The 27,984-nt window shown below is 37.8% G+C and overlaps 2 gene segments (V, D, J or C); both read left to right on the top strand.

The window, feature by feature from the left end:
- LOC127687769 (Ig heavy chain V region 3-like) overlaps positions 1-27,984 on the top strand; it is a 906,657-nt gene that overhangs the window by 190,389 nt on the left and 688,284 nt on the right.
- LOC127686827 (Ig heavy chain V region 23-like) lies at positions 24,481-25,020 on the top strand. The segment is given in 2 exon segments: positions 24,481-24,593; positions 24,677-25,020. Coding segments are annotated over 2 exon segments (375 nt in total).

Genomic DNA, 27,984 nt, shown 5'->3' on the forward strand with positions numbered 1-27,984 from the left:
CGTTAATTAGTATTACAGATATTTATTTCATTCATTACCTATGAACTTTATTGTAACCACAGACATCAATTGTATATCCATGTAAAAGAAAGCAACGAAGTTTCAAACATGAGGTAACGAATATCTACTTATCACCATTACCATCAGCAGCATATGTAAATATATCTTCAAATTTTTCTACTGACAGGAGGGCTTCCTCAGCTAGATAATATGGTTTGACTTGAGAGCTCAGTTTTCAATGCTCCATTCACAGGGCTGAGCCCTACTAGTTTTTCTGGCTGGTGTTGTTGACCTGGTTCCAAGGTGTCCTCTTTTTCCAAGTGAAGCTCTCGACTCAGGGAATGGAGAGAGGTAGATGCTGGGTATTTTACACCATGTGGATTACTGTTTGATTTTCATCATTCTTTTTGTTCATAATTAAGCTTTAAGAGTTTAAAGTTCAAATCTGTATTATTGATCCCTTATATAAAATTGGTGACAAAATATAAATGATAAGAAGAAACTAACTTAATTAAAGGTTGTCCTTGTGGATGTCCAGAATATAAAAGATAATTAAAAAAATTATATACTCACACCAACACCATACCACTATTCCTTACATAAGAATTTAGTCAATGTTTCCTACAAAGTCTAGGATTCAATGTCCTATGTTCAAAATTTATGGGCCCTCCTGATATCAATTACATTATTTTCCTACCTTACGATAAGGGTATGTGAACCGTTAAATCTTGAGTGGTGTCTGAGGTTTGTGTACCACATTTATATGGGTTTTTAGATTTACTTTCTGGACATCTTTTGCCCACTGTGCTGTCCTCCTGGATGCCCACCATCTGATAGAGCTGAATAAAAGTAATAAGAATTTTCTCCTTTTAAAATTGTAAGAAATATAATGCATTAAAAAAATAAAGGTACTGGCTAGGGAATAAACAGAAACCAGAAAAATATGGGCCAGGAAATTGATGGATAAGTAATTTCAATGAATCATCACTCTTTTTTTTTTAATTAGTCTTATTTTTTTTAATTGGTTATTTTATATATTTACATTTCAAATGTTATCGCCCTTCTCAGTTTACCCTTCACAGCCCCCCTATCGCCTCCTCTCTGCCCCCTGCCTCTATGAAGGAGCTCCCCTACCCTCCCACCCCCTTCTGCCTCAGCGGCCTAGAATTCTGCTATCCTGGGTAATCAAGCCTCCACGGGACCAAAGTGTCTCCCCTACCAGTGATTCCAGATAAGACAATCCCCTGTAACATATCCACCTGGAGCCATGGGTACCCCTGGGTACTCCTTGTTTGGTGGTTTTGTCCCTAGGAGCTTTGAGGGAGTCTGGTCGGTCCATCACTCTTTTTTTGTGTGTAATTATAGCATTCACTTCTGCCAGTCCGCAGATGTCTCTTCTTCTTATACCTCTGTCTCTGTGTCTCTGTCTCTGTCTCTGTCTCTGTCTCTGTCTCTCTCTCTCTCTCTCTCTCTCTCTCTCTCTCTCTCTCTCTCTCTCTCTCTCCTCTCCCTCTCTCTCTCTCTCTCTCTCTCTCTCTGTGTGTGTGTGTGTGTGTGTGTGTGTGTGTGTGTGTGTGTGTATGAAAATACGTTCCGACAAGGTTCACATAGGTGGCAATCTCTGCTATCAGGCTCAGTGCAAGGTAAAGGCAGGAGAAACATTGACACTTTGAGTTGTTCCTATGTCCCTCATGAAAATCATAAGGTAATGATCCCTGAATGAGTGAACAGTTCGTGTTAGTCTAAGTGTATCTCTAAATCTTGCTACTTTTATACAGCATTCATCTGAATTATTTCATTCTGAGGACTCTGTTATTCCCTTAGCTACATTCTATGGGGATCAGCGTTGAGTTCCTTTGCTTCCTATCACAAATTGGTTCCTCTAGAGTCCTAAAATTTAAGTACATCATCAGAGTGAGCACTTGATGAGGGAATGAAAAACTCTCCTGGCTCCACCCAAGCTTAAGTTAACAATCCATTGATGAGCCTGGCTACTCACAGGTGTGCAGACATGGACAGGCTTACTTCGTCATTCCTGTTGCTGATTTTCCCTACATGTGAGTGCCTAGACTTCCCAAGGGATGAACTTTTCTATCCTCACTCTATTCTAACCTTATAATCTGTATTATTTTCTTCACAAATGTCCTGTCCCAGGTTACCCTCACAGACCCTCAGTCTGACTTGCTCTTTCTCTGGGCTTTCACTAACACTTATGAGATAGGTATGGGCTGGATTCATTAGTCCTCAAGGAAGGGTCTAGAGTGGCTGGCATACATCTGGTTGGATGACAGTAAGTACTACAACACATCTCTGAAAAGCCAGCTTACAATCTATGCACCAAGGGGCGATGTAAATATATGAAATCCAACACTCACATTCTACCATGCAAATCCAAGCAATAAGAACTATATGGCTAAACTTACAAGTAAACATATATGCTACCCAGTTATTTCCTATATGTGCATGCTTTAATTCTGAATGGATTGATTTATTCAGTTTGTATGGTTATAAATACATCTGATAAGAGTTCATGTTTACAATGACCATGTGCAGTCCTGAGGCACCATAAAGTGATTCACATTACAGGTCTCTAAGGTTCAGACCTTTCATCTGGATGGTTCTTTTTCATTATCTTTGACATTTTTCACTAATTTTCCATTTTGTTAATACAAGACGATTTCATCAGTAAGTCCAAAAATGGTCCAGTTTCTAAGAGTTTATCCAGGTCCTGAACTGCTTCAGCACTTTTGTTGTTTACATGTAAAGTCTCACTCCTGTGTACCATTATAGTGTAAGTCTTTTTACTATGTCTACTAAACAATGTAGGTTGATTGATTTACCCTCTGAACATAGGTGTTCTGCCCCAGGTGTATTATTATGACTTCTGGAAAGAGCCTATTATCTACAGTCATTACATTTTTATAAATGGAAACTCCTAGAACTGAATCCAACTACCAGCAAGGAGGAACCTTGCTTCAAGAGAGACATTATAGTAATATTGGCACAACTTAAAATTGCTGATGAATAAATCATCATCCCCACATAAACTAAAGGCATCTCTCACTTCAGAGGAACTCTGTCAACACTGAAGTTACATGGATAAGTTTTGTCTCATGCCAGACAATGCAACTTCAGTGTACTCCATGAAAAACCTATTTTCAGGGAGAGTTCATGACCAGCAGATGGCACACTGTGACAATGAATCCCCATAGAGAGATGAGGTAGATAAGGAGCAGAATCTGTTTCCTCTGTGTGTTTGTTTTTTTTTTTTTTTTTTTATATTACGTGTACTAATTGATCTACCCTGCAGTGATTAATATGTGATGTCTCCATGCACAAACACAGTAAAGATTCTTTACAGTTTGCAAATTTATGTTCACTTGTTTTTATTCGGTTTCCATAACTTTTTGGAAAAAAATTGTTACAATTTATTCTAATAACTTATTTCCCCACCCCCACCTATTTCCAGATCCTTCCTACTTCCAAATTCATGCAACTACACACTTTTTTTTCTGAATATAAGCAAAGAAAAAAAAAAGAAATATAAAGGGGGACTAAAAACAAACAGAAAGTTGGGTTCCAGTCATGAGACCTCTGGTCTCTGCTTCCAGATCTGAACAGCCTGGGTCAAGGCACTCGGTCTCCAGGAAGTGCAGGAGGCCTACTGTGCATCTGGAGACAGGCTAGGAAGATGCTGCCTGCTGTGCTCTGGTGGGCCAGGCTCCACAGAACTTCGGCTCCAGTCCTGAGGCCTCTGGTTGGAGCCTTCAGATCTCCACCTTGGGATCCAGAACAGCCTGGGCTACATCACCACATCTCCAGGCCCTGCAAGAGGCACCCTGGGGCACCCAGGAAGCCAGCTGGGAGGAGTCAGTGTGCTCTGGTTAGTCCAGCAGGCCCCGGGCGGGAGCCTTCAAGTCTCTCCTTCAGGATCTGAACAGCCTGGGCCAAGGCAATCAGTCTCCAGGAAGTGCAGGAGGCCTACTGTGCATCCAGAGGCAGACTTGGAGGAATCTGCCTGCTGGGCTCCAGTGGTCCAGGCTCCACAGGAGGTCAGCTGTGCACCAGAGGCCAGCTGGGAAGAGGCAGCTTGCACTGGGGAGTCCAGCATTGACAACAAGACCAAATAACACCTGTGAGAACTAGATAGCAAAAGGCAAATGCAGGAACATCATTAACAGAAATCAAGGCAATATGGCAGCATCTGAACCCAATTCTCCTTTAACAGCATGTTCTGAATACCCTATCACACCAGAAAAACAAGATTTGGATTTAAAATCACTGGTCATGATGCTGGTACAAGAACACATGAAGGACATACTTAAAGAAATTCAGGTGAAAATGAATCAAAAGTTAGAAGCCCTTACAAGGGAAACACAAAACTCACTGAAAGAAATTCACAAGAATACAAAAGCCAATAAGGAGGAAACACAAAAATCACTTAAAGAAATACAGGAGAACTTTTGTCAACAGGCTAAGGTCATGAAAGAGGAAACACAAAAATCTCTTAAAGAATTACAGGAAAACACAAATAAGCAAGTGAAGGAGCTAAGCAAAACCATCTAGGATTTAAAATCAGAAGTAGAAACAACTACAAAAACACCAAGTGAGACAACTTTGGAGATAGAAAACCTTGGGAAGAAATCAGGGGACATAGATGATAATATCAACAACAGAATACAAGATAGAAGAAAGAGTCTCAGATACTGAAGATACCATAGAAACCATGGACTCAACAGTTAAAGAAAATGCAAAATGCAAAAAGCTTGTAACCCAAAACATCCAGGAAATCCAGGACACAATGAGAAGACCAAACCTAAGGATTATAGGCATAGATGAGAGTGAAGATTTACAACTTAAAGGGCCAGCAACTATCTTCAACAAAATTATGGAAGAAAACTTCCTTAACCTCACTCACTAATTGTGAGTGACTTCAACACTACACTTTCCTCAATGGACCGTTCAGGAAAACAGAAACTAAACAGGGACACAGGGAAACTAATTGAAGCTTTGGACCAATTAGATTTAACACACACACACACACACACACACACACACACACACACACACACACACATATATATAACATTTCATTCTAAAGCAAAAGAATATACCTTTTTCCCAGCACCTCATGGTACCTTCTCCAAAATCGAGCATATAATTGGTCACAAGACAGACCTCAACAAATATAAGATTGAAATAATCCCATGCCTCCTATCAGATCACTATGGAGCTAAAGTGGTCTTCAATAGCAACAAAAACAACAGAAAACCCACATACACGTGGAAACTGAACAATATTCTACTCAATGTTACCTTGGTCAAGGAAGAAATAAAGAAAGAAATTAAAGACTTTTTAGAATTTAATGAAAATGAAGACAGAACATACCCAAATCTATGGGACAGAATGAAAGCACTGCTCAGAGGAAAACTCATAGCCCTGAGTGCCTCCAAAAAGAAAATGGAGAGAGAATACACTAACAGCTTAACGACACACCTGAAAGCCCTGGAACAAAACGAAGCTATTTCATCCAGGAGGAGTAGAAGGCAGGAAATCATCAAACTCGGGGCTGATATCAATCAAGTAGAAACAAAGAGAACCATACAAAGAATCAACAAAACCAGAAGCTGGTTCTTTGAGAAAATCAACAAGATAGATAAACCCTTAACCAGACTAACCAAAGGGCACAGAGACAGTATACAGATTAACAAACTTAGAAATGAAAAAGGAGACATAAAACAGAAATTGAGGAAATTCAAAAATCATTAGATCCTACTACAAAAGCCTATACTCAACACAACTGGAGAATCTGGAGGAAATGGACAGCTTCCTAGACAGATATCAGACACCAAAACTAAATCAGGATCAAATAGATCATCTAAACAGTCCCATACACCTGAAGAAATAAAAAGGGTCATAGAAAGTCTCCCAACCAAAAAAAGCACGGGACCAGATGGCTTCAGTGCAGAATTCTATCAGACCTTCATAGAAGACCTAACACCAATACTCTTCAAACTATTCCACAAAATAGAATCAGAAGGAACTCTACCCAACTCGTTCTATGAAGCCACAGTTATGCTAATACCAAAACCACAAAAAGATCCAACAAAGAAAGAGAACTTCAGGCCAATTTCCCTGATGAATATTGATGCAAAAAAACTTAATAAAATTTTTGCCAACTAAATTCAAGAACACATCAAAACTATCATCCACCATGATCAAGTAGGCTTCATCCCAGGGATGCAGGGATGGTTCAATATAAGGAAATCCATCAATGCACTACATAAACAAGCTCAAAGAGAAAAACAATCTGATCATCTCATTAGATGCAGAAAAAGCATTTGACACAATTCAGCATCCTTTCATGCTAAAACTCTTAGAAAGAACAGAAATTCAAGGCCATACCTAAACATCATTAAAGCAATATACAGGTAATTCTTAGGCAAATGGATGGAGCTAGAGAACATCATACTAAGTGAGGTAACCCAGACTCAAAAGGTGAATCATGGTATGCACTCACTAATAAGTGGATATTAACCTAGAAAACTGGAATAACCCAAACATAATCCATACATCAAATGAGGTACAAGAAGAAAGGAGGAGTGGCCCCTTGTTCTAGAAAGACTCAGTGAAAAAGTATAGGGCAAAACCAGAACGGGGAAGTGGGAAGGGGTGGGTGGGAGGACAGGGGGAGAAAAGGGGGCTTGTGGGACTTTCGGGGAGTGGGGGGCTAGAAAAGGGGGAAATCATTTGAAATGTAAATAAAAAATATATCGAATAAAAAAAAAGAAATTTGAATGGCCAAGAGGCACCTTAAGAGGTGCTCAACATCATTAGTCATTAGGAAAATGCAAATCAAAACAACCCTGAGATTTCACCTTACACCAGTCAGAATGGCTAAGGCCAAAAACTCAGGAGACGGCAGGTGTTGGCAAGGATGTGGAGAAAACGAACACTCCTGCACTGCTGGTGGAGTTGTAAGATGGTACAACCACTTTGGAAATCAGTCTGGCGGTTCCTCAGAAAAATGGACATGACACTTCCGGAGGACCCTGCTATACTTCTCTTGTACAACAGTATCTGCATCCATTCCTCTGTTGAGAGACATCTGGGCTTGTACAGCTTCTGGCTACTATAACATAGTGGTTCATGTGTCCTTATTACATGTTGGAACATTTGGCGGTTTGGTGATATAGCTGGTTCTTCAAGTAGTACTGTCCAATTTTCTGAGAAACTACAAAACTGATTTCCAGAGTGGTTTTCCAGCTTGCAATCCCAATAGCAATGGAGGAGTGTTCCTCATTTTCCACATCCTTCCAATATCCGCTGTCCCTTGGGTTTTTTATTATAGCCATTTTGACTGGTCTGAGGGAGAATCTCAGGGTTGTTTTGACTTGCATTTCCCGCATGATTAATTATGTCAAACATTTGTTTAGGTGTTTGCCAGCAATCAGAATTCCTTAGTTGAGAATACTTTATTTAGCTCTGTACTCCATTTTTAGTAGGGTTATTTTTTCTCTGGAGTCTAACTTCTTCAGTTCTTGGTATATATTTGATATTAGCCCTCTATCGGATTAGGGTTGGTAAAGATAGTTTCCCAATCTGTGTGTTACCATTCTATTCTATTGACAGTGTCCTTTGCCTTACAGAAGCTTTGTCATTTTATGATGTACCATTTGTCAATTATTGATCTTAGAGTATAAGGTATTAGTGTTCTGTTAATGAAATTTTCCCCTGTACCTATGTGCTCTAGACCCTTCCCCACTCTACTCTCTCTACTATTACATTCAGTGTATCGTGTTTTATATGGAGTCCTTGATCCACTTGGACTTGAGCTTTGTACAGGGAGATTAGAATGGATCGATTTGTATTCTTCTACAGTTGACTGCCAGGTGAACCAGCACCATGTGTTGAAAATACTGGGTTTTTTTTTTGTTTTTTTTGTTTTTTGTTTTTTTTTTTTTTGTTTTGTTTTGTTTTGTTTTGTTTTGTTTTTCTACTAGATGGTTTTAGCTGCTTTGTCAGTCATCAAGTGACCATAGGTGTGTGTATCATTTCAGGATCTTCAATTCTATTCCATTAATCTACTTGCCTATCATTGTACCAACACAGTTTTATCACAATTGCTCTGGAGTATAGTTAGGGATGGTGATTCTGACAGAGGATCTTTTATTGTTGAAAATAGGTTTTTATATCCTGGGTTTTACATTATTCCACATAAATTTGGAAATTGCTCTTTCTAACTCTTTGAAGAATTGAGTAAAGTTTGATGGGGATTGCATTGAATCTGTAGATTGCTTTAGGCAAGATGCACATTTTTACTATATGAATCCTGCCAATCCATGATCACTGAAAATCTTTCCATCTTCTTTGATCTTCTTCAATTCCTTTTTTCAGAGACTTGAAGTTCTTGACATACAGATCTTTCACTTGCTTGATTAGAGTCACACCAAGATATTTTATAATAATTGTAACTATTGTGAAGGGTGCCATTTTCCTAATTTCTTTCTCTGTCTCTCTTTATCCTATGAACATAGGAAGGCTACTGATTTGTTTGAGTTCATTTTATATCCAGCCACTTTGCTGAAGTTGTTTATCAGGTGTACATGTTCTCTGGTGGAATTTTGGGAGTGACTTAAGTATACTATCTTATCTGAAAATAGTGATACTTTGACATCTTCCATTCTATTTTTGTATCCCTCTGACCTCCTTTTGTTGTCTAATTGCTTTGGTTAGGACTTCAAGTACTATATTGAACAGGTAGGCAGACTGTCAACAGCCTTTGCTCGTCCCTGGTTTCAGTGGGATTGCTTCAAGTTTCTTTCAGTTTAGTTGGATGTGGCTACTGGTTGGTTCTATATTGCTTTTATTATGTTTATGCATTGGCCTTGAATTCCTGATCTTTCTAAGACTTTTATCATGAAGATGTGTTGGATTTTGTCAAATGATTTCTCAGCATCTAATGTGTTTCTTTTTTCTTTGAGATTGTTTATTTAGTGGATTACATTGATGGATTTGTGTATAATAAATCATACCCACATTCCTGGGATGAAGGTAACTTGATCATGGTGGAAGATCATTTTGATGTGATTTTGTATTCTGTTGGCAAGAATTTTATTGATTTTTTTGTGTCAATATCCACGAGGGAAATTGTTCTAAAGGTCCCCTTCCTTTTTGTGTCTTTGTGTGGTGTAGGTATCTTCATAATTGTGGCTTCATAGAATGAACTGGGTAGTGTTTCTTCTGTTTCTATTTTGTGGAATAGTTTGGAGAGTATTGGTATTATGTCTTATTTGAAAGTCTGGAAAGACTCAGTGAAACAGTATTCGACAAAACCAGAACGGGGAAGTGGGAAGGGGTGGGTGGGAGGACAGGGGAAGAGAAGGGGGCTTACAGGACTTTCGGGGAGTGGGGGGCTAGAAAAGGGGAAATCATTTGAAATGTAAATAAATTATATCGAATAAAAAAATTAAAAAAAGAATATGTAATTATAAGATCTGAACATAAAATATTAAGTATCTTATTTAAAAAATAAAAACTAATTTTGGGGAGAAAAAAAAGGAAAAAAAAAAGAAAGTCTGATAGAACTCTGCAGTAAACCCATCTGGTCCTGGGCTTTTTTTTTTTTTTTTTTTTTTTTTTTTGGTTGGTTGGTTGTGCGTCTATTAATGACTGCTTCTAGTTCTTTAGGGGTTATGGGATTGTTTAGATTATTTATGTAATCATGATTTGACTTTGGTAACTGGAATCTATCTTGATAATTGTCCACTTCATGTAGATTTTTTTCAGATTTTTTTGAGTATAGGCTTTTGTATAGGATCTAATGATCTTTTGCATTTCCTCAGTATCTGTTGTTATGTCTCCCCCCCCCTTTTTTTTTCTTTTCTTTAAATATTTTTATTTTCTATATTCTTTGTTTACATTCCAAGTGTCTCCCCTTTTACTTATGATTTTGTTGATTTGGATACTGTCTCTGTGCCCTTTGTTTAATTTGGCTAATGGTTCAGCTGTTTGTTGTTTTTTTTAAAAGAACCAGCTCTTGGTTTGGGTGATTCTTTGTATAGCTCTTTCTGTTTCTAGATGGTTGATTTTATCCCTGTGTTTGGTCATTTCCTGCCATCTACTTCTCTTGATGTACTTACTTCTTTTTCTTCTAGAGCCTTCAGATGTACTGTCAAGCTGCTAGTGTATACTGTTTGCACATTCTTTGTGGAGGCACTCAGAAGTATGATTTTTTTCTCTTAGCATTGCTTTCATTGTGTCCCATACATTTCGGTATATTTACCTACATTTTCATGAAATTATAAAAAGTCTTTAATTTCTTTCTTTATTTCTTCCTTGACCAAGTTATCATTGAGTAGAATGTTGTTCATTTTCTGTGTGTATTTGGGCTTTCTGTTGTTTTTGTAGTTATTGAAGAGCACCCTTAATCTGTGGTGATCTGATAAGGTGCATGGGGTTATTTCAATCTTTTTACATCTGTTGAGGTCTGTTTTGTGACTGATTATATGGTCAGTTTTGGAGAAGGCAATGTGAAGTGCTGAGAAGAAGGTATATTCTTTTTTTTTTAAGGTAAAATGTTTTATAGATACATGTTAAATCCCTTTGGTTCATAACCTCTGTACCTGTCACCATGTTTCTTTTTAGTTTCTGTTTACATTATATGTTCAATGATGAGAGTAGGGCATCAGTCTCCCACTATTATTGTGAGAAATGTGCAATATTTCCTCTGAGCTTTTGTAAAGTTTCTTTTATGAATGTGGATGCCATTGCATTTGGAGCATAGATGTTCATAATTGAGAGTACATATTAGTAGATTTTTCTTTTGATGAGTATGAAGTGTCCTTACTTATCTTTTTTCATGACTTTAGGTAGAAAGTGATTTTTTTGATATTATAATGTCTACTACAGATTGTTTCTTGGTACCATTTGTTGGAAAATTGTTTTCTAGCTTTTTACTCTGAGGTAGTATCTGTCTTTGATTCTGAGGTCAGTTTCCCATATGCAGCAAAATTTTGGGCCCTGTTTATATATCCTGATTTTAGTATACATCTTTTTACTGGGGAACTGAATCGAATGATATTAAGAGATATTAAGGAAAAGTGATTTCTGCTTCCTGTTTTGTTTTTTGTTTTTTGTTTTTTGTTTTTTTTTTTTGCTATTAGAGTTGGAGTTATGTTTATGTGGCTGTATACTTTTTGGGCTGTTAAAAGAAGATTATTTTCTTCTTTTTCTTGTATATTGTTTCCTTCCTTTTGTTGATGTTTGACATTTATTATCCTTTGATGGGCTGGATTTCTGGGAAGATATTGTGTAAATTTATTTTTTATGGAATATCTTGGTTTCTCCATCTATGATCATTGAAAGTTTTGGTGGGTATATTAGCCTGGGTTAGCTTTTGTGTTCTTTCCAACAATGGTGCTGGTTCAACTGACAGTCAACATGTAGAGGAATGCAAATTGATCCACTCCTACCTCTTTAAACAAAGCTCAAGTCCAAATGGATCAAGGACCTCCACATTAAACCAGATACACTGAATCTAATAGAAGAGAATATGGGTAAGATCATGGAGCACATGGACACTGGGGGAAATTTCCTGAACATAACACCAAAGCTTATGCTCTAAGATCAAGAATTGACAAATGAGACCTCATAAAACTGCAAAGCTTTTATAAGTCAAAGGACATTGTCAATAGGACAAAACATAAAGCAAAAGATTGGGAAAATATCTTTACCAATCCTAATCCAATAGAGAATTAATATCCAATATATACAAATAACTCAAGAAGTTAGACTCCAGAGAATCAAATAACCAAGTAAAATTGGGGTTCAGTAGAAAACAAAGAATTCTTAACTGAGGAACACCAGACAGCTGAAAAACACTTAAACAAATGTTCAACACCTTTAAATGTGAGGGAAATGCAAATCAAAACAACCCTGAGATTCCACCTCACACCAGTCAGAATTGGTAAGTGCAGAAACATATACCACATCTGGGCATATACTCAGAAGATGCTCCAACTGGTAATAAGGGCACATGCTCCACTATGTTCATAGCAGCCTCACTTCTAAAAGACAGAAGGTAGAAAAACCCAGATATCCCTCAACAGAGAAATAGAAACAGAAAATGTGGTACATTTACACAATGGAATACTATTCAGCTATTAAAAAGAAGAATTAATGAAATTCTTAAGCAAATGGATGGAACTAGAAAATATCATCCTGAGTGAGGTAACCCAATCACAAAAGAACAGACATGGTATGCACTTGCTGAGGATTGGATATTAGTTCTTAAGTTCGGAATACCCAAGATACAATTATAGACCACATGAAGCTCAAGAAGGAAGACCAAAGTGTGGATACTATGATCCTTCTTATAAAGGGATAAAAATACCCATGGATCACAGCCAAATAATCAACTGAGCATAGAGTCTTCAATGGAGTAACTAGTTAAAGGACCCAAGGAGCTTAAGAATTTTGAAGCCCCATAGGAGGAACAATAATATGTACCAACCAGTACCCCCAGAACGTTCAGGGACTAAATCACCAACTAAATAGTTCAGATGGAGGGGGTCATGGCTCCAGCTACATATGTAGCAGAGGATGAGCTTTTCAGTCTTCAATGAGAGGAGATGCCTTTAGTCCTGTGATGGCTCTGTGCACCAGTCACTACATGGGAGGAGTGTTGGTAAGCAGGGGGCAGATGCGATAAGGTGTTTTTCTGAGGAGTGATGAGGAAAGAGGGTCCCATTTGAAATGTGAATAAAGCAAATATGTAATAAAAGAAAAGAAAAAATGCTCTCAAAAATATTTTTAATCATTCCAGTTTCTTTTATGATTTTCAGGGGGTGGCAAGTTGCAGTGATATGCATTGATCATTGATTTCAAACTCATAGACTTCTACATTCCCAATATCCTCTTTCTCCACATACTCACCAGCATCTGCTGTCCCCTGAATATTTATCTTAGCCATTCTGACTGGTGTGAAGCAGAATATCAGCAATTTTGATTTGCGTTTCCCTGATGACTAAGGATGTTGCACATTTCTTTAGGTGCTTCTTAGCCATTCAGTATTCCTCCATTGAGATTTTTTTTGTTGAGCTCTGCACCATATTTTTTTAATAGTGTTACTTGGTTCTCTGTAGTCTAAGTCCTTGGGTTCTTTGTATAAATTGGATATTAACCATCTATTGGATTTATGATTGGTGAAGATCTTTACCAAATTTTTTATTTGCCTTTTGTCCTATTGACAGTGTCCTTTGCCTTACAGAAGCTTTGTAATTTTATGATGTCCCATTTGTCGATTCAAGTTCTTAGAGCAAAAGTCATTGGTGTTATGTTCATGAAATTTCACCCATTGTGCATATGTTCAAATCTCTGCCCTACTTTCTCCTCTGTAAGATTCGGTGTATCTGGTTCTATGTAGAGGTCATAGATGCACTTATACTTGACATTGCAACAAGGAGAAAATGATGGGTTGACTTATATTTTTCTATATGTTGACCTCCATTTGATCCAGGACCACTTGTAAAAAATGCTTTCTTTATTTCACTGGATGTTTTTAGATCCTTTGTCAACATCAAGTGGCCATAGGTGTGTGGGTTCATTTCTGGGTCTTCAGTTCTATTCCATTGATAATTTTGTCTGTGTTTGTCCCAATACCATACAGTTTTTACCATTACTGTTCTGTAGTAGTAGAACTCGAGGTCAGCGATGATGATTCCCCAGAAGTTCTTTTGTTGTGGAGAATAGATTTTACTATCATGAGAAAGAAACTTTTTTATTTTATTTAAAAAATTTTATTTATTTACATTTCAAATATTATCTGCCTTCCCAGGTTCCCCTCAGCAAACCACCCCTTATCCCATACAACCCCTGCTTCCATGAGGGTGTACCCACACACACCCACTCCTACTTCACCATCCTAGAATTGCCTTATACTGGTCATCAGACCTCCACAGGAACAAGGGCCTCACCTCCCAATGATGCAAGACAAGGCTTCCCCTGATACATATGTTCACACAAACAACAGTGCCATGTTAGGACCCACTTCCACAGTCCCTGAGGATAGGGCTTCTTACTTTGTGCCGTCCTTCTATTTCTGTACATGTGCCCACCCTTACGTGTGTTTAATCAATCCAGTGTTGCTCCAAGTCAGTGTCAATTTCAAAATCTTCGTGGTAAGGGCAAGAACCTGTGGCCATGACCCTCTCTTAACACTGGGACTCCATGTGGACTGAGTATGTGTATAACCTGTGTATGTTGTCATAATCCTTGTAGGTTATGTACACGAGTACTGTTATGTCTGGAAGACAGTTCTTATGGAGCCAGCTCCTCTGGCTCTTTAGTCTGTTCAGTGTTTAAATTCTTTCTCAGAACTGAGTTTTATTACAGAGTTATTGTGCAAAACTTAGAGAAATTGCAATACGTAATGCTTTTGTGGCAACTATAAGGGCTCTATGACCATTAACCACAGTGTGTTATCCTGTGACTGACACTTAAATGTTCAATTAATAACTCATGTCTTCTGAGAACTTCACTGTATATCCATGTAAGTACCTCTGCTCAAATATACCTAATTCAAAATAAAATACAGACCTTGCCGATCTAATTTCTTCATGGCTTTCTGCGAGTGTGTTTCTCACATAGCCATAGAGCATGACCAGACTCAGACCACTGAGACAATATGAATCACTAAACTGCAGCTATTTTCTGCAAACCAGAAAATAGATTTTTTCATAGATTTTCCTTGAACTAATTATTTTTAATAAAAATACTGTATAAGTATATCCATAAATATTATGATAAACTGAATACTGATGAGTTCTACAATTAAACTTAGATCTTTCATCCCATTCTTCCTCTCTTTCTAGTCTCAGAATGCCAACTCGGGATCATCTCTCATAAATTCCCACTGGATACCTGAAGATCACTCTTGTTCTATAGAGTATTTGCTTTTGGATAAATTGTTGACCACCAACAAGCATATAGACACCTGTGGATCATGGAAATCTCAGTGTTTGATGTAGTAAGATATCTCTGCAGTCAGAATAGTAATTTTGAATGTTCTTGTAGGAGATGATTTTCCCCTCAAAATAAGAATGCCTTGTGCTTAATATGGATGCAATCTCATATAATGAATACATTGGGGCAGGCAGGAATACCATTGACCAGTTTTGTATTAGACATCTCTCAATCTTATTTTGCAAAAGTCACTTTGAAATTCTCAGACACCTCATTCAACAAAGCTCCCTACTGTGTGCATCCACTGTGGGGGTCATTGTGACTGTTTCATTTGAAGCTGGGAATAGATCTTCCTTAATATCTATTTATTCTACTTTCAAACCTAGACACAAAAGACTCTGCATTATACTAGAGATGCTTGCTCTATCATGTTTCTTGATGCTTTATGGGTATTAGCCCATATTGGAAATAATCTAGAAGTCATCAATGGAATAATTGCATGAAAATGTGTCATACTAAACTGAAAGCTAGCATATACATATGGAGGCCTTGATGCTTTCACCTGTGTCAGTCCTGTGCTTGCTGCTTCAGTTTCTTTTCATCCACATGACAACTGCTCAGGTTATTTAGATGGTCTTGTTCTCCTGGTGTTCTCCTTTCACTCTGGCTCTTACAGCCTTTCAGCCACTTCTACTCAGGACTTCCTGGGGATCTTAAAATTGGGATTTGATGGAGGATTTCCATTTATTTTCTTTATTCGATATAATTTATTTACATTTCAAATGATTTCCCTTTTCTAGCCCCCCCCCCCCACTCCCCGAAAGTCCCGTAAGCCCCCTTCTCTTCCCCTGTCCTCCCAGCCACCCCGTCCCATTTCCCCGTTCTGGTTTTGCCGAATACTGTTTCACTGAGTCTTTCCAGAACCAGGGGCCATTCCTCCTTTCTTCTTGTACCTCATTTGATGTGTGGATTATGTTTTGGGTATTCCAGGTTTCTAGGTTAATATCCACTTATTAGTGAGTGCATACCATGATTCACCTTTTGAGTCTGGGTTACCTCACTTAGTATGATATTCTCTAGCTCCATCCATTTGCCTAAGAATTTCATGAATTCATTGTTTCTAATGGCTGAATAGTACTCCACTGTGTAGATATACCACATATTTTGCATCCACTCTTCTGTTGAGGGATACCTGGGTTCTTTCCAGCATCTGGCAATTATAAATAGGGCTGCTATGAACATAGTAGAACATGTATCCTTATTACATGGTGGGGAGTCTTCTGGGTATATGCCCAGGAGTGGTATAGCAGGATCTTCTGGAAGTGAGGTGCCCAGTTTTCGGAGGAACCGCCAGACTGATTTCCAGAGTGGTTGTACCAATTTGCAACCCCACCAGCAGTGGAGGAGTGTTCCTCTTTCTCCACACCCTCTCCAACACCTGCTGTCTCCTGAATTTTTAATCTTAGCCATTCTGACTGGTGTAAGATGAAATCTTAGGGTTGTTTTGATTTGCATTTCCCTAATAACTAATGAAGTTGAGCATTTTTTAAGATGCTTCTCCGCCATCCGAAGTTCTTCAGGTGAGAATTCTTTGTTTAACTCTGTACCCCATTTTTTAATAGGGTTGTTTGGTTTTCTGGAGTCTAACTTCTTGAGTTCTTTATATATATTGGATATTAGCCCTCTATCTGATGTAGGATTGGTGAAGATCTTTTCCCAATTTTTCGGTTGCCGATTTGTCCTCTTGATGGTGTCCTTTGCCTTACAGAAACTTTGTAATTTTATGAGGTCCCATTTGTCAATTCTTGCTCTTAGAGCATACGCTATTGGTGATCTATTCAGAAACTTTCTCCCTGTACCGATGTCCTCAAGGGTCTTCCCCAGTTTCTTTTCTATTAGCTTCAGAGTGTCTGGCTTTATGTGGAGGTCCTTGATCCATTTGGATTTGAGCTTAGTACAAGGAGACAAGGATGGATCAATTCGCATTCTTCTGCATGCTGCCCTCCAGTTGAACCAGCACCATTTGTTGAAAAGGCTATCTTTTTTCCATTGGATGTTTTCAGCCTCTTTGTCGAGGATCAAGTGGCCATAGTTGTGTGGGTTCATTTCTGGATCTTCAATCCTGTTCCATTGATCCTCCTGCCTGTCACTGTAACAATACCATGCAGTTTTTAACACTATTGCTCTGTAGTATTGCTTGAGGTCAGGGATACTGATTCCCCCAGATTTTCTTTTGTTGCTGAGAATAGTTTTAGCTATCCTGGGTTTTTTGTTGTTCCAGATGAATTTGATAATTGCTCTTTCTAACTCTGTGAAGAATTGAGTTGGGAGTTTGATGGGTATTGCATTGAATCTATATAGTGCTTTAGGCAAAATGGCCATTTTAACTATATTGATTCTACTGATCCATGAGCATGGGAGGTTTTCCCATTTTTTGAGGTCTTCTTCCATTTCCTTCTTCAGAGTCTTGAAGTTCTTGCCATACAGATCTTTCACATGTTTGGTAAGAGTCACCCCAAGATACTTTATACTGTTTGTGGCTATTGTGAAGGGGGTCATTTCCCTAATTTCTTTCTCAGCCTGCTTATCCTTTGAGTATAGGAAGGCCACTGATTTGTTTAAGTTGATTTTATAACCTGCCATTTTGCTGAAGTTGTTTATCAGCTGTAGGAGCTCTCTAGTGGAGTTCTTTGGGTCACTTAGGTAGACGATCATGTCGTCTGCAAATAATGATAGTTTGACTTCTTCCTTTCCAATTTGTATCCCTTTGACCTCCTTATGTTGTCGAATTGCCCGAGCTAGTACCTCAAGTACAATATTGAAAAGATAAGGAGAAAGGGGGCAGCCTTGTCTGGTCCCTGATTTCAGTGGGATTGCTTCAAGTTTCTCTCCATTTAGTTTGATGCTGGCTACCGGTTTGCTGTATATTGCTTTTACTATGTTTAGGTATGGGCCTTGAATTCCTGTTCTCTCCAAGACTTTAAGCAATAAAGGATGCTGAATTTTGTCAAATGCTTTTTCAGCATCCAATGAAATGACCATGTGGTTTTGTTCTTTGAGTTTGTTTATGTAGTGGATTGTATTGATGGATTTCCATATATTGAACCAACCCTGCATTCCCGGGATAAAGCCTACTTGATCATGGTGGATGATCATTTTGATGTGTTCTTGGATTCGGTTGGCAAGAATTTTATTGAGTATTTTCGCATCGATGTTCATAAGGGAAATTGGTCTTAAGTTCTCTTACTTTGTTGGATCTTTTTGTGGCTTTCGTATCAGCGTAATTGTGGCTTCGTAGAAGGAATTGGGTAGTGTTCCTTCTGTTTCTATTTTGTGGAATAGTTTGAAGAGTATTGGTGTTAACTCTTCTTTGAAGCTCTGGTAGAATTCTGCACTGAAGCCATCTAGTCCTGTGCTTTTTTTGGTTGGAAGACTTTCTATGACTCCTTCTATTTCTTTAGGCATTATGGGACTGTTTAGATGGTCTAGTTGGTCCTGATTTAATTTTGGTATTTGGTATCTGTCAAGGAAATTGTCCATTTCCTCTAGATTCTCCAGTTGTGTTGAGTACAGGCTCTTGTAGTAGGATCTGATGATTTTTTGGATTTCCTCAGTTTCCGTTGTTATATCTCCCTTTTCGTTTCTAAGTTTGTTAATTTGGATACTTTCTCTGTGCCCTTTGGTCAGTCTGGCTAAGGATTTATCTATCTTGTTGATTTTCTCAAAGAACCAGATCCTGGTTTTGTTGATTTTTTGTATGGTTCTCTTTGTTTCTATTTGATTGATTTCGGCCCTGAGTTTGATGATTTCCTGCCTTCTACTCCTCCTGGGCGAAATAGCTTCTTTTTGTTCTAGGGCTTTCAGGTGTGTCATTAAGCTGGTAATGTATGCTCTCTCCATTTTCTTTTTGGAGGCACTCAGGGCTATGAGTTTTCCTCTTAGCACTGCTTTCATTGTGTCCCATAGATTTGGGTATGTTGTGTTTTCATTTTCATTGTGTTCTAAAAAGTCTTTAATTTCTTTCTTTATTTCTTCCTTGACCAAGGTATCATTGAGTAGAGTAATCAGGAAAATGCAAATCAAACCAATCCTGAGATTCCACCTCATACCAGTCAAAATGGCTAAGATCAAAATCTCAGGTGACAGCAATTACTAGCAAAGAGGTGGAAAATAGGAATACTCCTTCATTGCTGGTGGGATTGCAAGCTGGTCTAACTATTTTGGAAATCAATCTGTCTGTTCCTCAGAAATTTGTCATAGTACTATCTGAGGATCACGCTATACCACTGAATATTCTTCTGGGTAAATCCTGAGCATATACCCAGAAGCTCCAACGTTTAATAATTATATATGCCCCAGTATGTTCATAGCAGACTTATTTATAATAGCCAGTAGCTAGAAAGAACCCAGATATCTCTCAACAGAGGAATGGATACAGAAAATGTGGTACATTTACACAATGGAGTACTAGTCAGATATTAAAAACAATGAATTCATGAAATTCTTAGGCAAATGGGTGGAACTAGAACGTATCATCCAGTGTGAAATAACCCAATTACAAAAGAATACACATGGTATGCACTTCGTGATAAGTGGATATGAGCCCAGAATTTAGGAATAACTAAAGCATAATTCACAGACAACACGGAAGTGTGGATACTTTTGTCCTTCTTAGAAGAGCAAACAAAATACCTATGGGGGGATTCAGAAACAAAGTGTGGAGCAGAGCCTGAAGGAAAGGCCATCTAGATACTGCCCCACATGGTGTTATATCCATATACAGTTACCAAACCCAGACACTCATGTGGATGTCAACAAGTGGTAGCAGACAGGTGTCTGATACATCTGTTTCCTGAAAGGCTCTGCTATTGCCTGAGAAACACAGGGGTATGCTCTCAGCCCACCATTGGACCGAGCTCAATGCCCCCCTCCATGGAGGAGCCAGAGAACGGATCCAAGGAACTCTAGGGGCTTTCATCCCCATCAGAGGAACAAAAATATGAACCAACCAGTATCCCCAGAGCTTCTGGGGTTAAACCACCAACTGAAGTATACACCAGGATGGACCCATGTCTCCATCTGCATATGTAACAGAGTGTGACCTTGTCAGACATCAATGAATGGAGATGCCCTTGGTCTTGTGAAGACTCAGTGCACTAGTGTATGGGAATGCCAGGACAGGGAAGCAGGCATGGGTAGGTTGGTGAGCAGTGGGAAGGTGGATGGGATAGTAGGTTTTGAATGGGAAACCATGAAAAGGGATAACATTTGAAATAAAAATAAAGAAAATATCTAAAAAAAAATAAAGAAATGAGTGAAATATGCACAGAAATTACAGGTGAAATATGCACAGTGTGAAATATTCATTACATGTAAATTCTAATCATACATAAATTGTTGATTTTATCTTTAGAATAAGTTTGCTTATTCTTTGACATTTTTATTACTGTGTGAAATATATAATGATCATATCTACCTCACTATAACTTTCTGGCTTCAGTTGGTGACTGTCAAAAATCTCTCCCAAATCACTAACTACTTTTATTTCATTAACTAACAATATAGTGTGTCCAATCAGTGCTATGTATATACACATACAGTGCCATTCACTAGTACGTAAGCAATACCTAGAAAACTTCCAAAGAAAAAGAGAGTATATTTTTATCTTCAATTATCAAATGCCAATAAATCTAAAACTCGGTGTTTGTTCTTGAAGTCCTTCTCCCTGGTATTGTAATATTTTCAAAACATGGTTACCCAATTTTGGTGGGGAAAGCAGAGAACGCATGCACCAAGGTGGATGTGTTAACCTGAGAGGAAAACATGTGAAATCCAACCCTCACATTCTACCATGCCAATTCACACAATAAGAATTATATGGCTAAACGTACAAGTAAACACATTTGCTACTCAGCTATTTCACACATTTGCATGCTTTAATTTTGACTCGCTTGATTTATTCAGGTTTTGTGGTATTAATGACGGCTGTTAAGATTTCAAGTGTACAGTGAACTTGTATAGTCATGACTCACCATGGAGGGATTCTTAATACAGGTCTCTGAACATAGAGTACTCTGAACACAGAGTTCTATACTCTGAATACTGGTGTTCTCTGATGAATTCAGGAAAAGCCTCTTATCTACTGTCAATACATTTTTAGAAATGGGAACTCCTAGAAATGGAGCCAATTGCCAGCAAGGCTGAACCTAGCTTCCAGAGTGACATTGTAGTAATATTGTTACAGCTTAAAATTGCTGATGCATAAATCATTATCCCCAGGTAAACTAGAGACATCTCTCTCTTCAGTGGAACTCTGTCAACCCTGAAGTTATTTGGATATGTTTTCTTTTTTTTTTTTTTTTTTTTTTTTTTTTTTTTTTTTTTTTTTTTCTTATGCCAGGCACTGCAACTTCTCTGTAAGCCTTGAAAACCCTATTTTCAAGGGAGCTCATGACCAGTAGGGGGCGCAATAAGGCCAGGAATCCCCATTGAGAGATGAGGTCAATATGGAGTTGAACCTGTCCTCTGTTTTTCTTTACTAAGTTTACTAACTGATCTACCCTACAGTGATTAACATGATATCTCCATACTCAAACACAGTAAAGATAATTTGCTAAACATTTTGCCGATTTATGTTCACTTGTTTTTATTTGGTTTTTGTAACATGGAAAAAAGTAATGCAATATATTCTAATAACTTAATTCCCCATCCCAAACTATTTCCAGATCCTAAGTACCTCCAAATTCATGCAACTACATACATTTGTTTCTTTCTGAATATAAGAAAAAACAAGAAATTAATTTAAAGCGTGGTTAAAAAACAAAAAGATACAAAACAAAAAACAAGACACACAGACCAAGGGAGAGAGAGAGAGAGAGAGAGAGAGAGAGAGAGAGAGAGAGAGAGAGAGAGAGAGAGAGAGAGAGAGAGAATCACAAATATGTAATCATGATATATGGGCAAAACATAAGTGAGACAATGGAATTGAACAAGGCAATATTAGAAAAAATGCAAAAATTCCACTGAATTTTCTTTTTTTTCTTTCTTTCTTTTTTTATTTTTTGCTATCAACTTCTAAGCATGTCTTCATGATTAATTGTTCTTAGCATGCCCTGTGAGACTCAACTGGAGAAAATTAATTATTCCTTTAAATGTGAGAGTCAATCACAATTCTTTTTGGTTAGGACTGAGATCCTGTGTCCATTTCCTTCTCCCAACATGGGGATTGTTTGTTTGTTTGTTTGTTTGTTTAATCTAGGTTGACTTGATTCAGGCTCTGTGCCTGTAGCAACAGTCTGTGAATTCATATGTGCATCAGTCCCATTATGTCTCGAAGACACTCTTTCCTTGGAGTCCTGCAACTGCTCTGGCTCTTATAATCTGCTCAATTTTAAAACCAATTGCTCTCAATTTTTATCGCTATTTTACTATATCATCTTTGTAAATTCCTCATACTCTAAAGGCCCAATTCTGTTCTCTAGGCTTCAACAATTAAATGCACCAATCAAAATATAGAAATCTTAGGTATGAATGAGAACATGAAGCACTTGCCTCATGGACATGGGATGACCTATTCACTATATTCTTCCAGTTCCATATATTTATAGATCAGATAATTCATATTTTATCATTGAGTAATATTCACTTTTTTATATGTACAAATTTTTCCTTTTTTATTTATGCTTTATTATGAATCTGGGATTATTCCTTCCTCTATATTCTATTAAAAGATCATGAATAACATGCTGTGAATAAACATGAATGTATGAGCATCTCTATAGTAAGATGTAGTCATTTGAGTACTGTGTGAGAGGTTAATTGCTGGGAAACACCATAATTTTATTTATTTGTTTTTGGCCAATTGTCTAATGAAAGTCTTCATCCCAGGTAAGTGTGGTTAAAGCCCATGTTTAAAAATGATATTGGACCTAGGTGTACAGTGAATTCTCATGATGTCAAACTGCCTTATAAATATTTATATTTATACCCACTATACTGTTTGAGCCTTGGTTACAGAGGCTCATATGTGCTATGTGTAAAGACTGATGCACACATTCATGACTGGTCACACTGTTGAGAATGATTGACAGAGTATTCAGCAACAGGTGATTCAATGACACCAACCTCTTACACAAGAATCCAGGACCATCATAAATCATGGAAAAGAATATAAAATACAGAGAATGGGGTTAAAGGACATGAAATCTTATCTCCATTTAATGTTTGTGATTTTGAGATTGTTTAATTAATACAGTTATATCTAGTTGCATACACCTTTTCTAAAACATTATAAATTTCTTATTCATTTCTGGTTTTATATATATATATATATATATATATATATATATATATATATATATATATATATATATATATATATATCCATGCCTCAGTGATAAAATTCTTTGTTTACACATCAATAGCTTATATCTATAATCTAGTTAATCATAATAGTATGGTAATACTCATTGTCCTATAAATTTTAACCACTTTACTTTTATTCATTTTAGTGAATTTTGAAGTATGAGCTGTAATAAAGGCAAATATTACTTGCATTTATATGAAACAACTTACTTTTTTGGTGTCTATTTCTATTTTTTGAAAAGCATGTTCTTTAATTGAAACAGAAAGTAAAAATATTTTATAAGTAAATTGGAGATTTATGTGGAAAATATTTGTGATAAAATAGAAGAGATATATAGAAAAACACGTTAAAATTGACAATTTTAATAGAAAATTAAAGGGTAAAATGGTAGCCATAAAGACATTGCTAAATTAATTGGAAAAATAAAATAGAAACATTTTATGATAGAATTGAATATTTATGTGGTAAATATCAATTTTACCTTAAAATGTTTATAATTATACTTTCAATCAACTTAGAATTATTTTTATGCCTACCATTTTATCTGTATAATTTCCATGATAATCTTCAATATTAACATGTTTTTCTATATATTTCTTCAGTTTTTATCAGAAATATTTTCCATGTAAATCTTCAACTTTATCAGAAAATGTTGATAATTCCACTTTCAATCAGCTTAGGAATACTTTTATGATTTTCATTATGATATCTATATAAAATATCCTGTGATAATCTTCAATTTTAACATGTGTTTCTACATTTTTCTGAAAGAGGTATCTAATATGCAAAAGTTAGCCATTTTTGTAATCTACCATCAAAACCATCATCATCATCATCATCATCACAAAGCACTATCTCTAAACCCATGTGTTAACATTGTGCCAAAGTGGAACAACAGATTCAAAGCAAAAAATTATTGAGAGATTAGCCCCTGAAGTTACAGTCACCACGTGTGACCAGGGCTCAGGGAAAGTGTATTGGATGTACTTCAAGTATTAGGTCTTGGACCTGAACATTCTGCTACCTGACCTATGTGTCTTTTCAGTCCTTGCTCTTCAGTTCTTCTCCAGGTCGACTAGATTCTTACCTAAGAAATACCCTGCTCATGATTATGCAAATTACCTCAGTCCATATGAGTAAATACAGGGATGTCCACACCCTAAAAACAACCTATGATCAGTGTCCTCTCCACAATCACTGAAAACACTGACTCTAACCATGGCATGGAGTTGGGACATTCTCTTCCTTCTGTCAGTCACCGCAGGTAAGGGGCTCAGCAGTTACAAATCTGAAAAGGAGACAGGACTTGAGGTGACAATGACATCTACTTTGCCTTTCTCTACACAGGTGTCCAATCGCAGGTCCAACTACAGCAGTCTGGGGCTGAGCTGGTGAGGCCTGGGGCTTCAGTGAAGCTGTCCTGCCAGGCTTCTGGCTACACCTTCACAAGCTACTGGATGCACTGGGTAAAGCAGAGGCCTGGACAGGGCCTTGAATGGATTGGAGAGATTAATCCTGGAAATGGCAAAACTAACTATAATGAGAAGTTCAAGGGCAAGGCCACACTGACTGCTGACACATCCTCCAGCACAGCCTACATGCAACTAAACAGCCTGACATCTGATGACTCTGCGGTCTATTACTGTGCAAGACACAGTGTTATAACCACATCCTGAGTGTGTCAGAAACCCTGGAGGAGCAAGAAGCTTCCTAAAGAATGAGAGGACTGAAAGGTTAATCTTTAGACTTACTCAGAAATTGTAATTTTGAGTGTCCATTTATTGCCTCCTCGTCACAGTCCTATAGTGGCTATCTCATCTTTGTAAACATTCATCTATGAATAAAGTGATGCTGGCTGAGGATGAACCTACAGTTCGCCATACCTTGCTAATCTCTTCCCCAGTGATCACCTCCATTGATACATTTCTTATTCAATAAAAACATAAAATTAGAAAATAATGGTGATGTATGATTAAAAATATCACTACATCCTGAGAGAGCAGAACTGTTTTACATTGTTGGGAATAATATATAATATGAGTTTGACCTATAAAATCCAAATCATAAACATCTGAGCAAACAAATGCTCCTTCATAGTCTTTAGTAATAAGTGATCTCAGGTATGTTGCTATCTGTGGCCATGTGTTCCTAGAGAAATTTCAGTCTCTTATATTGTGAGAAATATTATATCAGAATGCTGAGGCATGCAAATATAATACCTCTAGGTTGGTCAAAATATCACTAAATCACTTTCTATCAAACTCTTTTAAAATCAAATTTTATCTACCTGTTAAATTATGTATGTTCTGAGAATATACATAAGTGTTTAATCTGATATTTATTTCCTCTGATATTCAGTAGTGATCTCTACAGTCACTAGCCTTTTTAGAGGGAGGTGACATGGACCAATTCTCACAGTCCATTGCATACCTGTTACTCAGCTTTGTCCTATAGAGAATTTATGAACGTGTGAGTTTGCATCCACATGTGTTTCTTATGTTTGTTTATTTTGTACTATTCCATTTTTGTATTACTTTTTATTTCTCTGTCTTTGCTTTCCTTTTATTACATTAATATTCTTTTTTGTTTTCTAATTAAGGAAACAAAATCAAGTTGGGATAAAATTGGGCAATATTGGGGAAGGGAAATCAGTATTCATAGTATATTGCAGGAACAAATGTATTTTCAATAGAAATAAAAAAGAGAACTTTAAGCAGCCTGCCTGGGTTCCTACTGCACATGGGAACTGGGCTGCAGGGAAACATCTGACCTGCAGGGAGTCCCGTGGTTAACGGGGTTCTGGTCTGAGGTTGCCACCAACTTGGATCATGTAATAAAGTGACTAGTTCAGCCATGGAGGCATCTGACCTGCATGGAGTGCAGTGGTTATACAGAGCCCTGGTCTGAGGTTGCCACCATCTTGGATCTGGTAACAAAGTAGCCAGCTCAGCCAGGTACTCAGAGGACACCTGAGTGAAGGATTGCTCAGGACAAAGCCTGCCTGGCTTCCTACTATGAGGGAGCTGGGCAGCTCTACATCTGCCTGGGTATGTATCCTTAGGGGAGCATCTGACCAGCAGGGAGTCCAGTAGTTAAAGAGAAACCAGAGGTCTAAGATCCCCAACATCTTGGCTCCTCTGGCCAAGAAGCCAGCTCAGCCAGAGACCTGTGCCACATCTGACACGGGGAAGATCCTACTTCCTGATACTCTCTAGAGAACCATCAGGAGCAGGTTAATTGCCACTGCCCCTTTTCCATGGATGTGGAGGATCTGGGCCACATCTGACATGGGGAAGATCCTACTTCCTGATACTCTCGCAAGAATGAACAGGAGCAGGCTATTCGGCAGAAGCAGGACATTCAAGAACTAGCATCAGCAGAGCATTTGTTATCAATCAGCAAGCCCTGTCCTGGGTGGATTGCCCTACAGAGTGATCAGTGTTTGGAGGATGTCTTCACTGTATCCACCATCTTCACTACCTGGTTGACTAGACAGGCAACACCAGGTACATAGAGACAATCTGAGTATAGCTTTTCTTGGGGCAAGGCACACTAGGGATCCAACAGCACCCAAGAGTAGGGCATCACATCAGCAATCTGTGCCAGGGGAAAGCCAGTCATTCAGGGGTGCAGAAATACCCTTACAGGCACACAGGAGGTCCAAGCACCAGCCAGTGACAGCAGGGCCAACTAACACCAGAGATAACCAGATGGCTAAAGGAAAATGCAGGAACAATACTAACAGAAATCGAGGCAATATGGCAGCTTCTCAATCCAATTATCCAACAACAGCAAGTCCTGGATACCACAACACACCAGAAAAGCAAGATTTGGATTTAAAACCACTGGTCATGATGCTGTTAGAGGAACATGAAAAGGACGTAATTAAATCATTTAAAGAAATACAGGGGAACATGACTAAGTTAGAAGCCCTTACAAGGGAAACACAAAAATCACTTAAAGAAATTCAGGAGGATAGGCTCAACAGGTAGAAGCCTATAAAGAGGAAACACAAAAATCACTTAAAGAAATACAGGAGAAATTGAGTCAACAGGCAGAAGTCTTGAAAGATGAAACACTAAAATCTATTAAAGAAATACAGGAAAACACAAACAAACAAGTGAAGGAATTGAGCAAAACCATCCAGGATCTAAAAACAGCATTCGAAACAACTAAGAAATCACAAAGAGAGACAACTTTGGAGATAGAAAACCTTGGGGAGAAATCAGGGGCCATAGATGCAAATATCAACAACAGAATGCAAGAGATTGAAGAAAGAATATCAGATGCTGAAGATACCACAGAAACCATTGACTCAACAATGATAGAAAATGCAAAAGCCAAAAACTTGTAACCCAAAAACATCCAGGAAATCCAGGACACAATGAGAAGACCAAACCTAAGGACTGTAGATATAGATGAGAGTAAAGATTTACAACTTAAAGGGATAGCAATTATCTTCAACAAAATTATGGGAGAAAACTTCCCTTACCTAAAGAGAGAGTTGCCCATGAATATACAAGAAGCCTACAGAACTCCAAATAGACTGGAACAGAACTGAAATACCTCCTGTCACATAATAATCAAAACTCCAAATGTACTAAACAGAATATTAATAGAAGTAAGAGAAAAAGGCCAAGTAACATATAGAAGAA

This window comes from Apodemus sylvaticus, chromosome 6 (assembly GCF_947179515.1).
Source record: "Apodemus sylvaticus chromosome 6, mApoSyl1.1, whole genome shotgun sequence".
Taxonomy (NCBI): domain Eukaryota; kingdom Metazoa; phylum Chordata; class Mammalia; order Rodentia; family Muridae; genus Apodemus; species Apodemus sylvaticus.